At 36.4% G+C, this 16,471-nt stretch overlaps 3 protein-coding genes across 3 annotated transcripts; 2 read left to right on the forward strand and 1 right to left on the reverse strand.

Annotated features, from left to right (window-relative positions):
* Window positions 1-935: 935 nt before the first annotated feature.
* LOC140169429 (uncharacterized) lies at window positions 936-4,503 on the reverse strand. Its single transcript, XM_072192689.1, has 3 exons — window positions 4,343-4,503; window positions 3,442-3,770; window positions 936-2,632 (listed from the first exon to the last, which is right to left on the reverse strand). Exons 2-3 carry the CDS (start codon window positions 3,761-3,763, stop codon window positions 936-938), a joined length of 2,019 nt encoding a protein of 672 aa, XP_072048790.1. The 5' UTR covers window positions 3,764-3,770; window positions 4,343-4,503.
* A 3,761-nt stretch (window positions 4,504-8,264) lies between these two features.
* LOC140169430 (uncharacterized) lies at window positions 8,265-9,698 on the forward strand. The gene has a single exon (XM_072192690.1). The coding sequence runs from the start codon at window positions 8,265-8,267 to the stop codon at window positions 9,696-9,698; it is 1,434 nt and encodes a 477-aa protein (XP_072048791.1).
* Window positions 9,699-9,712: 14 nt separating this feature from the next.
* On the forward strand, window positions 9,713-10,582 carry LOC140169431 (uncharacterized). Its single transcript, XM_072192691.1, has one exon. The coding sequence runs from the start codon at window positions 9,713-9,715 to the stop codon at window positions 10,580-10,582; it is 870 nt and encodes a 289-aa protein (XP_072048792.1).
* The last annotated feature ends 5,889 nt before the right edge of the window (window positions 10,583-16,471 follow it).

Here is a 16,471-nt window from a genome sequence, read left to right on the forward strand (position 1 = left end):
TTTGAAAATCATGATAAATGACACAATCAGTCCTGGGTATTTATGGTGACGAAATGTGTTTTTATCTTCATTTAATCATCATGGTAGTCAAATTGGCAAAAGTGTGTTAAAATAAATATATTGAAAATTGTTTAACTTAAATGACGACAAACTGACCCGTTTTATGTCCAATATCTAATAAGATATAGAAGTTGTAATACGCATGCATTAATATTGTTACTCAGTTGACTTAAAACTATTACAATCGTTGCCATTTGCACTGAAATATCCAGTACAAAAACATAAAATGACCTGGTTTATTAAAATGTTTACAAAATTCGAAATGGCCACAATTCAACATATTATACAGTTATTTGAAACACCAATCAACATTTTATTATGTACTTACAGAACACTGCAGAAACATTGCTCTCACATTTTGGATGCTACTTGTAAGTCCCCAGTAGACTAAAGTCCAAAATGGCTGTGGATATATAGCCATCGAAGATAGCTATTATGATATAAATGTACTTGGAATTTTGGCAGCCAATGTTGAATTTTAGGTTCACCATGTTCACTGCCAAATTAAAATGTATTTATCAATACAACATTTGGATTGCACCATTTCAATGATCCTATATAAACAACATATATAGAAACCAATGTTAGCATAAGACCAATTCTCACGAAAAAGTCGCCAATTGGATTTCAAAAAAAAAAAAAAAAATCCTTATTTCCTTTGATTTTGTTGCTTTTTGGAAAGAAGATAGTGCTTTTAGAAATTTTGATCAAGTCAACTATAACGGGCATGAAATTTCAAAGGAATTCGTGACGAAATTATTTTTTATAGATTACCCTTAAGAGTGGGATATGAAGAACCCAAGGATATGAAAATCTGTTTTGTAAACTCTACGTGCAGTTTGAAGGCGTCCGAAGTAATTTTTAGCAACTTTAATTTAAATCTCAAAACATTTCACTGATTTGTTGTTCGCCACAAAAAGTAACTTATCGTCAGCAGACAGCGCTATGCTGTTTATAAAGTTTGAAATACATTTCTCCACGCAATCTATGTATTTCCCAGAAGCAGAATAGCGATAGACCGCGTATCCGTTGGCGTCATCAGCGACAAACACCTCGTCTTCGTCGCCGTCAACGCTGAAGCATTTGCTTACAACAAGACCGGAAGGATACCAAGATGAAACGCCAATTGGTGGCGGAAGTTTTGACAGAAGCTTTCCTGCTTCGTCTATGATATGAACTTCACCAGTTGAATAAGGACTGACAAGGATGTTTCCTTTTGATGTGGCTGCGAGGAAATGTGGCGCAATCGTCACCTTGATACTCGACAGATGCGTTCCGTCCAGCGAATGGCAACTTACGAAATTGTGAGTGATATTTCCTGCAAGAACCCGATTCTTTGCGTTGATGGCTAACCCACGTAGACCGCTTGATCCATGAGTGTTGTAAGCAACATTATCAGGGGATACCGTGTGGAAGTATCGTTTGTAAGTCCCTTGGAAATCAAATATCTTCACGTATGGTGATGACGAGTCGGTGACGTAGAATAAATTGTCGGGGCCAACCTGAATGCACCATGGGTTGGATTTTCTCCCTGCGTCAACACCTACATTGACGTTGAATGCAGATTTAAATGCACCGTCGGCGTTAAAAATCTTAACTTTGGCTGCGCTGTAATCCGTTACTGCAATATCTCTAGTTAGTGTGACGGCAACATCAAATGCAAGGGCGAATTTCTCATTGCCATCATTTCCGAATTCCATCTTCAAGGCAGGCGTCTTATTCCTCAGCTCACGTTTACGCCGTATATCACGCGACCAAACCTGGCCAATGACTATCTTGTCAGAATTCTGGACTGTGTTTTCCTCAAATTTGACATCAGTCAAATTCTTCCCAGTGTGAATAATCGACGCAGGCTCGACTCCAACGACATCATCTACAACAGTCTTCAGGGATCCGTAATCAGAAGCGACCTCAAACTCAGATCCACTTTCTTTCAGTAATTTGGTAACTGCCTTTGCGGTTGATATCCGGGATATTATGGAGGTCAGCTGGTTATCTGCGCTCTTGATGGTTTCTAGACCTTCCTTCTCTATGGTGTTTAACTCCTCTTCGGTAGCCTTCCGTGCCTCATCCAGACGCTTCAAATAAGAAGACTTCAATTTATTGACGGTATCTTTGATCTGGATCCTAGCTTCTGAAACAGCTAGATCAAAATCACGTCTGATCTTACGGATTTCCTGCAAAGCTTTACTGACATTTTCCTCATTCTTCCTACAGCTCTCTTGCATCTGTTGAAGCTGTTCCTTCTTCTCCTTGACGACCTGTTCCAACTCAGCTTGCTTGTGTTCTGGATGACGATGTGTGATGACGACGCACTGACGACAGATGGGAACATCGCAGGTTTCACAATAGAAAAGCAGAGCTTCACCTTTGTGTTTTACGCACATTTTCTGCTCGATAGCAGTGGCTTCAGGGAATTTCCCTTCGCGAAGCTCATCGAGAGTAACAATAGGGTGGTTTTTCAGGACTCGTAGTATTTTGTGCATAGTAACACAACGCTTACACAAGTAGTCATCACATTCTGTACATCGAGCCACAGCGGTTGGTAGGTCAGACTTGACGCCTTGCTCTTCTGTGTAAAATATGTAAAACGGAAAATTCTGATATTAGTGTTTGTTTTTATTTACTCTAAGCATTTCGTTAAATGTATTGTGTTGGGGTTATTAACCGTTCTCATTTTCTACAGGCAAAAAAAATAACATATTTTATTGCTTATTGCACAGAAATTCACACCGTTACCATTTTGGCCCGATACAGATATTTAGTCAAAGATCAATCAATATTATTACCAACAGTTAAATATGGATAAATTATTTTACCGATGTGTCATACAGGAGCTAAACTTGTAATACTGATTTATAGATTTTGGAAGGTTTTGGTAAAAGGTGGTCTTGTTCAACTTTGGTGTGCTGATTCCAAATCTTTTAAGTGTAATTTCATAAATGTAGGTCCACAAAATGTGACATCAAAGTGTAAAAGAGTGGTCAAATTTGGTTGAAATCCAAGCATTCTAGAGAGTGCAAACTATTATTTTGCCGACATAATATTGACAAACTATTGAAGACCTGAGAACTACAATGGGTTAAATCACAAAATCATGAAAAATGAGTTTTGAATTTAGTGTTACAGAGCATTGAAACTGCATAGACAAAATCACCTCCTTACATTGAAACTATATGGCCATGACAACATTCCTTGCCATTTATCTCGATTGCGATTTAGCACCGTCTTCAATTTGAGACCAGATTAATAACTTATGCGACCAGGCATAATTGTTAATTGTGTGTGATAAAGAAAATGCAGTCTAATAATAATGGTGTACAATTTTCCTCTGTATTTTCTATGCGTGTCACGTCTATGTGATAATTAAAATAACTATACCTTCCTCGCCTACGCCAGCACAAGCAGTGCAAGGAATGGTTTCTTCTGACATCAATTGCATCTGCATAGCTTTCTGCTCCGTTAACCGATGAACAATCGCCAGTGGTTGCCATTCTTTCAAGCCACCTGGTGGGATGTCGAATTCTTCTCCACATTCAATACATTTCACTTTGTTGTTGGGTAATGAGTTGGTGGTATGTCCTTCTAAGCAGCTTTCGCAGTAGCTGTGCAAGCATGGAAGAGTCTTGGGCGATTTTAAAATTTGACGGCATTTACTACACTTGGTGAGGTCATAAGATTGGGTAACCAATGACGCAGCCATGATTAATCTATAATAATAATAATAATAATAATAATAATAATAATAATAATAATAATAATAATAATAATAATAATAATAATAATGATAATATTTATAATAATAATAACAACACTAATAATAATGGTCTCGTGTGATTATCTTGACGAATGCACACTGCTCAGTGAATTGTCCTTATCATAAGGGTATAGGGGGTTTGTTAAGTTATTAAATACGTACCATTGTTACAATTCATTTTGAGAGAATTGTAAAGCTTGAAAGGGGGTCAAAAATTGTCATATTTACACAGCCGTGACGTTAGTATTTTTTTATTTGGGGTCAAATGTCATTAAGGGGTCACTTCCGGTCTGAAACGAGAAACCTTCAAAATGCCCCTTCTGCCACAAGTAACATAGCAACGTGGTGCTACGTGCACCCATGCATTGACATTAGCCAATGTCTATGGGCGTTTCATATATTTTGGGGTCAAAGGTCATTAGGGGTCACAACACGGCTGTGTTCGTGGGTTAGACCACAGCTAAGTCTAGTGTGTTTGCTCTCCTACTCCTACAACCACACACACACAAACAAAAACCAACTTACTTTTAGAGCTGTAGGCTAGATGTTGTCAAGAGATGTTGTCCAAGTTATTCCAAGACGGTTTCAGAAAAGTGTAGGCCTAATCGTACTATAAAAACTACAGAATCTTGTACAACTTTGTACACACGCATTTGAAAGCAAATAAATGCAGGTTTAGTTTATCAATAAAAGCGAACTATGAACCAATGCGAACAATGACCCGAGTTGTTGATTCACGTCATGACGGAAAGCTACACAAGGCATGCGAAATGCGGAGGATAATGTTAAGCAATTACTTGAAAATTCAGCTGTAGGCCTATGGTTATTTAGGCAAAGTGGTGAATCAAATTTTTCAGAACTTCTGTAAGGCGTGGAGTCACTTTTGGTGGATGGGTATAGCTCTGTATTCGGCAGAATGTGAAATCGTCATTTTATCAAGTTTATTTTATGTCTTTTACACGCTTCCGTAAATTTCCATAGCGGGGACTTCCCCATACATTTTCCGCTCACGCAAAGGCTGCCTGCCTGTACACTATAGAGCTCTATTATTATGATTATAGGAATAACATGTGAAATTGTTATCAACCTTAATATTTTATATACGCTATAATGACTATTGCTATCAACCTTAATGGTGTATACAAAGTATTCTAGCCTAGAATACTTTGGTGTATATACGCTATAATGACTATTTTACTGCTATTTTGATAACTTCTAGTTACATGTATATTTTCATAGGAGGCTGATAAGGGCGTTAATATCAAATTATGGGCTGTGCAATAATAATATACTATGCTCTTGGGTACGAAACTTGAACACGTGGTACGAACAAAATTAATGGGAATATTAATTGACGAAAACCTCACATGGAAATAATCACATAGACAATGTATCGAAGAAATATTATATATCATGAAGTATTTATATAGGAGTACTTTGTGAGCTTAATCTTTGTCATCCGGAGGCATTTTCCTGTAACACGTCTACCAAATGGAGGGGGTTGCAACCCTTATGAATTTTTGTACTAAACGTATTATAGCAAAAACATGTTTACCAACAAATAGCTATGTATCTCCTCAATCCATTATAGCAAAATAAGTACCATCAGTATCCATATTATGTCATTATGACGTCATTATGTGAGTGCGTCCGAGAAATAATTTTTATGGAAAATCTTTGTACACAAAAATGGGCCAAAATTGGTTGATCGCTAAAAATATCATAGTTTTGCCCATTAGCTAACTAAAATATTCAAGGAAGTCTCTATTCTAATCTAAATATCAAATTTGAAATAAATATAGGCATACCCTAGAACATTTTCATAATAATATAAGAGCAAAAAAGATAGACAAAAATATGGTATAGGGATGCGTCAACCACCTCAACCTCTTGTGCCGAGGGCCTCTCTTACCACGGGGTAAAGTGGTAGGTCGATTTGTTGATGTTGTTAATTAAATGGATGCAAGGGATGACCTTACAATTAGCCTTAATCGTTCGGTAGTAAATTTGGCCGATTTGGCGTGACAAAAAATATGTTAGGGCGTTACAAGCAACGTCCTGCTCCCTCTGGTAGACGACAGGTAGGACGAGAGCTAAGTACTTTGTTTCTTATATTGTATAATTTCACATAATATTATTAAAAAGGCATTCTTTGATTGGGGGATGGTCATACATCACCCTCCCCCATGTTGACGCCTGTATGTGGGTTTCTGACCAAATTAACCTCACATTTGGCAATTTAGCCCGAAAAGTGCAAATTTTTGCCCGATTCGCTCGCATTTATTCCACTTTTGCACCATATGTCATCAGTTCAGCTTCAATATGGCAAAAATTACGAAAAACGTATTTTGTCGCCAAAAGGTGTTGGATTCACTATAATTTTTCCAACCCCCCCCCCCCCCATGTCAAAAAGAAATCTACGCCACTGATCGTCTAGTACTAGTATATACATGTTGAGAGATCCATCCTAGGAAGAATCTTCCACATTTTACTATCATGTTTTTTAAAGGTAGTCATATATATGATTGGGTCATGTTGGGCCCCGTTTTTGGTTCGGTTTAATATAACAAACCAGATTTTGACTACGTTTGAAAATCATGATAAATGACACAATCAGTCCTGTGGGTATTTATAGTGACGAAATGTGTTTTTATCTTCATTGAATCATCATGGTAGTCAAATTGACAAAAGTGTGTTAAAATAAATATATTGAAAATTGTTTAACTTATTAAAATGACGACAAACTGACCCGTTTTATGTCCAATATCTAATAAGATATAGAAGTTGTAAATACGCATAAGTTAATATTGTTATTCAGTTAACTTAAGACTATTAAAATCGCTGCCATTTGCACTGAAATATCCAGTACAAAAACATAAAATGACCTGGTTTATTAAAATGTTTACAAAATTCAAAATGGCCGCAATTCAACATAACCAGTTATTTGAAACAGCAACCAACTTGGATTTTAGTTTTAAAAAATGTTGCTTAGAGAACACTGCAGAAACATTGCAAATACATTACAAAACAAATACATTTTAAATGATTGATGCAATATTTTACAACATCAAAATTATGATTATTTTACAGATATTTTACAAAGTGATGTTGAAATGCTTGCTTATTAAACTTTTTAACAATGTTTAAAACATGAATACAAAATGACTGTTGATATCTAAAATAATAATCATAATGTAGTAACAACAATATTTTGTAGTTATATTTCGATCACAATTTTAGATTTTAGTTCATCGAAAGAATTTATTGTAATTATAGTTTTCAGCAGAGAACTTCAGCTGTCTGCCAATTTGACGCAGTTTATGGCGTATACGAAAGTGTGGTTCTGATTGGCTAACTGAATCACGTCATAATCACATCATTCGCTGGTCAAGCTGTGTAGCAACACGTGACCTAGTTCATTTTATGCGATAATCAGACAGAGCAGACGAACACCGCTGAAGTAATTTGCTGAATGGTATAGCAAAACAAAAAATTAAATGCATTTTCATTAAGTTGTAAACAAAACATACACCAGTATCAAATATTCTATAGGGACAAGAAAATCATGCGAAATTTTATTTGATGATTATTGTTGATGTCATTATTGGTTTGTGATTAACTCAATTCAATTCAATTCAAATTTATTTATCAATCAATATCATACATAGCATATATAATAATAACAATGAATACAATAAACATAGTTTAATAAATATAATAACAATTAATAATAAAAGTAAATTGTAATAACATTAACATACTCATATATTGATAATAAATTGTAATAGTTAATACAACTTGAATACATAATCTATGTAATATGTAATATTACAATTAATAACAATTAATAATAAAAGTAAATTGTAATAACATTAACATACTCATATATTGATAATAAATTGTAATAGTTAATACAACTTGAATACATAATCTATGTAATATGTAATATTACAATTAATAACAATATTCCAAGGAATTTGGTGGTCTGAACTTTTTGGATGGGTGTATTATTAATTTTAATATCAATTTCAATATCAGGCTTGTTATTATGTTTATTTTTGAAAATAATATAATTAGTTTTTTTAATGTTTAATGATAATTTATTTATTTTGAACCAATTTGAAATATGATTAAGTTCATTATTAACTATTTTTTCTAATGTCTTGGGGTTTTGGTGTGAGAAAAGGATATTCGTGTCATCGGCAAACAAAATAAAATGGGGTTCTTTAGAACAAAGTGGGAGATAGCAGCGTGTATACTGATATTGGACTCTGTCATGTTTGACATTTGCTTAAAAGTTACCTTTTCAGAGTCTTCATTGAGTGGCGACGTGACCGGCTTGCGACACCATCACTACGTCTTCATTCAGCGTAGTGATTGTGTCGCAAGTTTAATCCTCCGGTCAATGGAAGACTCTGAAAAAGGTAACTTTAAGCAAATGTCAAACATGACAGAGTCCAATATCAGTATACACGCTGCTATTTTACGTCAACACGGACGCGATGTCCTCAAAATCCTCCGAAAAGCGGAAAATATCACCACCAAAATTGCAAGATGGACGAACCACCGTATTTTTAATATCAGATGTGCGAAGGTCGACATCACACCCCGCAGCATAAAACTGAAATCCGCCGTCACAGGAATCAAAGCTAATAAAGTAATCCATAAAGCTGAAAAACAACTTTTGGATATTAGAATCAGAAATTGCTCGTTCACGATCTCGAAATTACAAGACGAGCTGCAGAATTTGGAAACCAATTTGTTTACCGCCATAAGCGATCAAGAGAAACAGGAAGTGGAACAACATCTCTCGCGCATGCGTAGTCAGGAATTTGACAAAGTGAAATGTAAACAACGTGAGAAATTCGGTAAATTGGTGACAGCCAAGCAAGAGTTTTTGCTCAAAAATCGAGCGGAAGAGAATGACATAGATAGGAATAGATGGGTCATCAATAAATCGGACAGGATACTGAGTGAAAATGAGAAATCTGTGCTTGAAAAAGGACTTAACTACGCCGTCACGCCGCGGGAAATTCCGATGAAAGAATACATTGTAAACACGGAAGTAGCATGTCGCCAACTCGCCCCAGCAAAAGCTCAAAGCTTACGAGCGGATGTTGTTAAGTGTCTTCGCAAATCCAAAGTGCCGCCGTGTAACATCAAGAAAGGTGAGCAGAAAGCTCTGTTTGACTTGAAAAAAGATGAAAATATTACGATCTTACCGGCCGACAAAGGTCGTGCCACTGTAGTTCTTAATACCAGTGACTATGAAGATAAGATGGAGTCTTTGCTCAATGATCAAACCACATACCAAAAGCTAGCTAAAGACCCCACGCCAGCATACAAACGTGAGCTTATTGGTATAATACGCGAATGGCAACACAGTGATCCCATTCCTCAAGACATTAAACACAAAATCTACCCCACAACTGAGGAAGTCCCTAAAGTCTATGGCACTCCCAAAATTCACAAACCGGAAGCTCCTCTCCGACCCATAGTGTCTAGCATTGGCAGTCTGAGTTACAATGCAGCCAAAGTACTTGCCAATATCCTCAGTCCCTTAGTAGGTAAAACTGATCACCACATCCACAACAGTGGTGAGTTCGTGGAAAAAGTTAAGAACTTGGAAGTACCTCCAGGGCAGAAGTTGATATCATATGATGTCTCTGCCCTTTTCACGAGCATTCCCGTACCAGACGCGATTCAAGCTGTCAGGGACAAATTGGAGAAAGACGCTACGCTAAAGGATCGCACCCCCCTCAAAATTAAACATATCCTGGAACTCCTCACTTTTTGTCTCAATACCACCTATTTTGTTTACAAAGGACAATATTACAAGCAAACCCATGGTGCGGCGATGGGCTCCCCGTCTCTCCCATAGTGGCCAACCTATACATGGAGAGTTTCGAGGTCAAGGCTCTTGCTACAGCCCCTCGCCCCCCGTCGAAATGGTTTCGCTATGTCGACGATACGTTCGTCCTCATCCACGAATATGACATAGATGGATTTACATCGCACATCAACAGCCTAGACAAGAACATTAAGTTCACAAACGAACCCGAACAGGAGGGTAAATTCCCGTTCTTGGACACGTGTATTCATGTTGAGGATGACGGTAGCACCAAGGTCACCATATATCGCAAACCAACACACACTGACCAATACCTGAATTTTGACTCGAACCACCATCTGGAGCACAAAAGGTCAGTGGTTAGAACGCTAATGGACAGAGTGGACAAATTAGCCACTACAGAGGAGGACAAACAACAGGAAACGAGCCATGTAAAATCTGCACTCAAGGCAAACGGCTATAAATCCTGGATGTTTAAAACCCCCAAACCAAAGAAAAAGAAAGATCGCAAAGAAACAACTGGACAGTATGAGAGAAAAATCAATGTCCCGCTGCCATACATCAAAGGACTTTCTGAGAAACTATCCTATATTTTCCGTGACCACGGGGTCAACGCTTACCACAAACCGGTCAATACCATCAGATCTTTCCTAGTACATCCGAAGGACAAAACCCCAAAACCCAACAAATGTGGTGTAATCTACAAAATCAGTTGCCCAGACTGTGAGAACACTTATGTTGGTGAGACAAGCAGATCTCTCGGCACCCGTTTCAAAGAACATACTAGAACCACTGCCCCCCGAACAGCAGTCGGTGATCACAAAGCTGATCATAAACATGATATTAGTATTGAAGATGTGGAAGTCATCGGTAGAGAAGACCATTTTGGAACAGAAAGATCAGGGAAGCCATAGAGATTAAGACCCAAAGACCCACGCTCAACAGGGACGCCGGATACGACCTGCCCGCCATCTACAATGATCTGCTGACACTTGACCACCCATCGGGTGGTCATGTGACCGGAGGATTGTAAACAAAACATCACTACGCTGAATGAAGACGCCGTGATGGTGTCGCAAGCTACGTCGCTGCTCAATTGAAGACTCTGAAAAAGGTAACTTTTTAAGCAAAAGTGGGAGATCATTAATATATAAGAGAAATAATAACGGTCCTAGAATCGATCCTTGAGGAACTCCGCAATTAATATCTGCAGGAGTAGAAAGGGCATTATTAAAGGAAACCTGTTGTTGTCTTCCAGATAGGTAGATCTTAACCCAATCATTAGCAAGACCTCTGATACCATATTTATTGAGTTTGTTAAGAAGAATGTTGTGGTTTATGGTGTCAAAGGCCTTGCTAAGATCTAGGAATATGCCAATTGTGTGAAGTTTGTTGTCCAGGTTGTCCGTTATTTTACAATAAAGTTCGTTAATTGCCATGTATGTGGATCTCTTAGGCCTAAAGCCAAACTGATGGGGAGTTAGAATGTTATGATGCTCAATGAAGTTGAAGATCCGTGCATAGACAATTTTTTCAAGGAGATAGATGGAAGGATTGATATAGGCCTATAGTTGGTGACATCATGTTTATCATCTGCTTTAAAAATGGGTGTTACGTTAGCATGTTTTAGTGCAGTAGGGACAGTTCCTGAAGCAATAGATAAATTGAAGATATGGGAGAGGACACCACAAATGGATGGAATTATTTGTTTTAGAAGGTTATTACTAATGTCATCAGTTCCACTACTGTTGCTATTTTTTAAATCAGATGTTAATTTAACAAGTTCTTCTGGGGAAGTAGGATGCATAAAAAGTGAATTGGGGTTTGAATAAGACGACAGGGGAGGTTTAAAGTCAGTGGATGGATCAGAGATCTTACTAGCAAGGTTGATGCCAATATTGGCAAAAAAAATATTAAAGTGTTCAGCAATAGTTTGATTATCAGTTATTCGTTGACCTTCATTATTGTTAAAGAAATCAGGGAGTTTAGTTTTTTTATTACGACCAAGTAAATTATTTAGAGTTTTCCACATTTCTTTAGTATTATTTTTATTGTTTTCAATTTTTGAGGTGATGTGTAATTTTTTACTAAGACGGAGTAAAAGGTTTAGATGGTTACGATAGTTTTTATATTTTACTTTATTATCATTAGATGGGTTTAAAATGTAAGCTTTATATAACTTATCTTTTGTTTGGAGCGATTTAATTACCGTCGTTTTATCTTTTCAGTTTCTGTTTCCGTATTCGTAATAGTTTTTGTAACTCATTGTTATTCTGAAGTGGTAGTCTCCCAGGTATGACCAATCTTTTATTCTAGCCTTTTGTTAGTTACTGAAAATTTGAAGCTCGTGAATTTCAGTTTTCGTTTTGGTAAGTTATATTGATTTTTTACATAAAACCTTGAGATGTGCGGTTGGGTGCCAATCTAGACAAAAGAAGAGTCTAAATTTTACGGTCCTAAATTCGCGGTAAATTGTACGGCTTCAATTGACTTGTGTTTGGTGTATATGTACTTACGCCTAGACGTAAGTGCCTCGTAAAAAAGTCTTGCATTGAAATATATACTAACCATGTTGCCAAGTTATAAGCAAAAGTCTTTCATATTGGCGATGAAACGAGCGTCTAAAATATCCCAATGAGGCGTGTACAAGTGGTGATTTGGTAATCATGTTTTATATTGAAATGCAATACAAAAGAATTTGCATTGGAGCAAAGATAATGTATTCTATTCATGGCAAGCTAATCTGATAATTGGTTGGGCCTATTCAGCATCGAAGTGGTTACGTAATTCTCTTGGTTACCGGATCACGCTACTTTGGTATGCCTTCGAGTGCCATATACTTTATGTGGTGATCATTTCGATCGTGGTTTATTACTCTAGCGCGTGATCCCGTTGACATAGTAACATTGGGCTATTCCAGATAAAACATGCACCCCCCCTATAGAGGGCAACGGAAATCCAGATTTTTTGGTGGTCTTTGGGGCTCGGAATTCCAGCCTATTCTACTTATGCTGTTCCAAATTCCAGCCTATTTTGCCTAAGCTTGGCGCAAAATTTCCAGATTTTTCCACCATTTTGTTAGTCTGAAGGCATAGAGGGTTTTGGAATTCCAGGTTTATTGTGTTTATCCTTGGTTGGATTTCCAGACTTTTTTGCCTCTGGTCAATAAAATAATCCATGTTTTTGTCCATTGAGGTGCTGGAATTCCAGATGGTTTTGTTAGTAATTTGTCGGGATTTCCAGCCTTTTTGTGCAAATAGATATCAGGAATTCCATTCTCTTCCAGGTTAATGCAATTTGTCATTATGTATGTGCATAATGTATGTTGGGGGCGTTTACCCCCCCACAAGTTGGTGGTACTAGTAGTTATAATCATCATGATTGACAGCCCAAGTGACCATGACAACCAACATTCTTCAGTTCTTGTTGAGTAAGCCCTAATTATTAGTAGGAAAGAAAAAGAGGGTACACCAACTTGACGGAAAACAAGTCGCAGGGTGGCGAATCAGACCCCTCCCCTGCTCAGTTGACAGAGATGTTGTGACCCCGGGGTTGTGACAAAATTTACAATTTGCATCTCCCTTTTGGCCTATTTTAGACCAAATTGCCGCGCTTTGCGCGCAATCTTGGTAAAGCCATTTGAGTGAGAAGATCTGCGACAATCATGTTGCCTTGCCCACAGGACCATCAAAAGGTAAAATCCGGCCATATACCAGGTATATGATATACACATTTTAGGCTATTCCAGTTGAAAGACATACACCCTGTATGGAAGACATTACTTTAGTCTCTCACACAGGGGGTGTAGATTCCAAATGAAGTCACCCCCAAGAAAATGGTTGCCCAGAAAATAAGCTGTTTCTTTACTCAATTAATGAGAGTTTCCTTGAGTAAAGAAACAGTTTAAAGCAAGTGCACTATCTTAAGTTAATGAAAACAAGTTCACAGAAAGCAAGCACACTTCGCGAGGGGTTTATTTTTGTGGATTTCGCGAATGGAGTTCCATCCACGAAATTAACACCTCGCGAATATATATAATAATGTATTGCAAGTATAGGGCAAAACTAAGCATCGCGAAAATAACAATTGCAAAAATGTCTCTGTAACTCCGAATCGCGACAATAACTGTACGCGAAAATTACCACTTAAACAGTAATTTAATACGAGCAGAGAAACTCTCTGGACTGACCTTTCACAAGTTCAACAAAAGTCAATACTATTACGTAATTGTTTGTTCATGGGACATTGCACACACAGATAGTGCACACACACTTCATCCATGCAGTACAAAGTGTTATCTGTTTCCAAATTTACTGTGTGCTTTATTTTAGCAGATTTGGGTAGCTACCGTATTAATAAACTGAGGAAAATATTATTCTGTGTATTAAAACAAATCAACCCATCGTGGCTTGGGGTTTTAATAACAGGTTTAATTTCCGGAATTGATTGATTTTCAATGATGGATACAAATTTTAAGTTTAGCATCAGTTTTTGTTAATATTTTGTTAAGTTTTATAAAATGTTGCAAATTAAAAAAAAAATTAATAGTATCAAAGGCTACGAAAAAACCCTTCTCTACGGGGCCAACCAACCCGGAATTTGTGTTTTTGAGAATTAAAAAAACAAACATTTATTTTGCTTAAATCATAGAAAATATGTTGGTATTAAAAATTCTTCAGATTTTGGTGATATTTTAGGGTAATTTCAAGATAGCCTCTCTCTAGAAATACAAGTACAAAAAACACCGACCCTATACTTGAAGTTGAAAGGTCCGCCCGTAGAATAGGGTGGGTTTTTCTTTTTTGTCGCCAAAAATACAATAAATAACATGACACCAAAACAGAAATTTTGACAATAATAGTTTTTTTCTTAGCATTTTAATGTAAATTTTGACCAAAGTATCAGCAAATTATGATATAGCGAGATTACACATAAATATAAAATTTGAAAGAGGGACTCTAAATATACATTTAAAAATCCAAAAGCATAAATCAAGAAGTGCATATTACCAGTATTACTATTATTAAAAATGATTTATATTAAATGATGCTCCCCGTCTAAAAAAATCCGGACATTGATTTTTTTTTACATGTTTTGCATTTGGAAAATGTTCCATTACAAACCAATTGTCAGACGAATTTGTCTCTATGGATTGTCTGAGTTGATAACATCTGAGGGATAGGCCTATATGAATCCAATATCGTACTAGCTAAAACTACTGTTCTTTGAATGGAACAAAATGCAGATGTTCAATCAAAATACATGTGAAGATGAGCTCATCTTCTCAGATGTTATGCAAAATATGGTAATATCAAATATCATCCATTTTATTGTTTTATTATTTTATTATTCACGGGATGTGATTAATTAGCATATTATAAATTTGATGAGGAATTTAAATATTTATATGCCATTGGGGTTCGTGTATAGGGATGGAGGAAAAAAACTTTGATTGATAATGTCATTAAAATATTAAGATACCCTGCATCTCGTTTCTACTACTCATTATAATTATCATTAAAGTTTTGCTTTTGTAAAGCCTACAATGTTCTTTATAGCACATCTAAAATTCTCCTGCATGCTGAGTGAACATAAAAAGGTTGAATAACACATGGAGATTAAAAAAAACGTAAGTAAACAAAATCAAACGAAACTGGTAATTTGCACAACCTAAACCACAGAGCAGTACATGTATTAAACAGAACAAGATCTTGTTCATGGTTGTTTGTTTAACCATGGATATTATGCTCTTCAAACACATTAAAGGTTCCATGACTTGGCAAACAAAGTTATTCACACTTGTGTTTATAATACATGCAGTCTTCACAGTCACTCCAGGCTGTTTTGGATCGGGGGGGGGGGTCTGCTTGATCAGCAAGATATTTCTCCCATCTTCTGGTATTACAGTAAAGCTATCATTTGCTGCATATTTTGCTCAAATTTGCACTTCTTACATGATTGTAATTGCCCAATACTATCTGAAATACCATGTAAAGGACTAAGCCTCCAAAGTAAAATTTAGAGGTTTTATAAGGCCAAGTAAAAAATAAAACATGTTTCACGTCCGGGTTTTCGAAAAAAAGGAGGAGGAGGAGGCTTTTTATTTTCTATCACAAAATTGGTGTAAATACCCATACTTAGAGCTGTTTTATCGTATACAATAATGCCTGGAAAAAGGAGGAGGCCCTTTTTTATTTGTTGTTCTGAGAGTTACACCCCCTCCAATGATCACAAAACCTATCTAAAATGTTTCTTGTATCTTAACAAGGCTATAGAAAGCATTTCAACTTCCTAGACATATTTTTTGAAAAGTTATAACTGAATTTCAAAAAATAAAAATATATTTGAGGAAACCTCAAAAAAGGAAGCAGGAGGGGACGTGAAACATGTTTATTTTTTTATTTTGCCTAATAAAACTGGGATCCCCCAAAGCTCCACAGTTAAGCGGCTAAGTCGCTTTTTTATTTTTTACCTCATTATTTTCGCTTAGTTAAAACTGAGACTAGTAAACCTGAGACTGTTGGTTTACTAGTCTCAGGTTAAAATGATCAGAAGACCCCCTTGACAGTGGACTATGCCATAGTCGAATTTTATTTAAAAATATGTTATTATTAGTCATGATGAACCCATTTCGTTGAATACAAAATCATACTGATGTTTATTAAAATTAAAGTATTTAATAGTAAAATGGTCATAAAGAGTTAAAAATATCAGATAATTAGTGACAATAAAAGTAACTGAATGCAACATTATCTTGCATAATTATAATGGCTCACATTAATAATGAACAATTCTGATTTTGG

Source organism: Amphiura filiformis, chromosome 14, assembly GCF_039555335.1.
Source record: "Amphiura filiformis chromosome 14, Afil_fr2py, whole genome shotgun sequence".
Taxonomy (NCBI): domain Eukaryota; kingdom Metazoa; phylum Echinodermata; class Ophiuroidea; order Amphilepidida; family Amphiuridae; genus Amphiura; species Amphiura filiformis.

Excerpts from the sequence above, each read along its gene's own strand:
- LOC140169429 (XM_072192689.1), bottom strand. The coding sequence starts at position 3,763 with ATGGCTGCGTCATTGGTTACCCAATCTTATGACCTCACCAAGTGTAGT. Across the intron at positions 2,633-3,441 it reads TGCTGGCGTAGGCGAGGAAG|AAGAGCAAGGCGTCAAGTCT; the intron begins GTATAGTTATTT and ends TATTTTACACAG.
- LOC140169431 (XM_072192691.1), top strand. The coding sequence starts at position 9,713 with ATGGAGAGTTTCGAGGTCAAGGCTCTTGCTACAGCCCCTCGCCCCCCG.
- LOC140169430 (XM_072192690.1), top strand. The coding sequence starts at position 8,265 with ATGACAGAGTCCAATATCAGTATACACGCTGCTATTTTACGTCAACAC.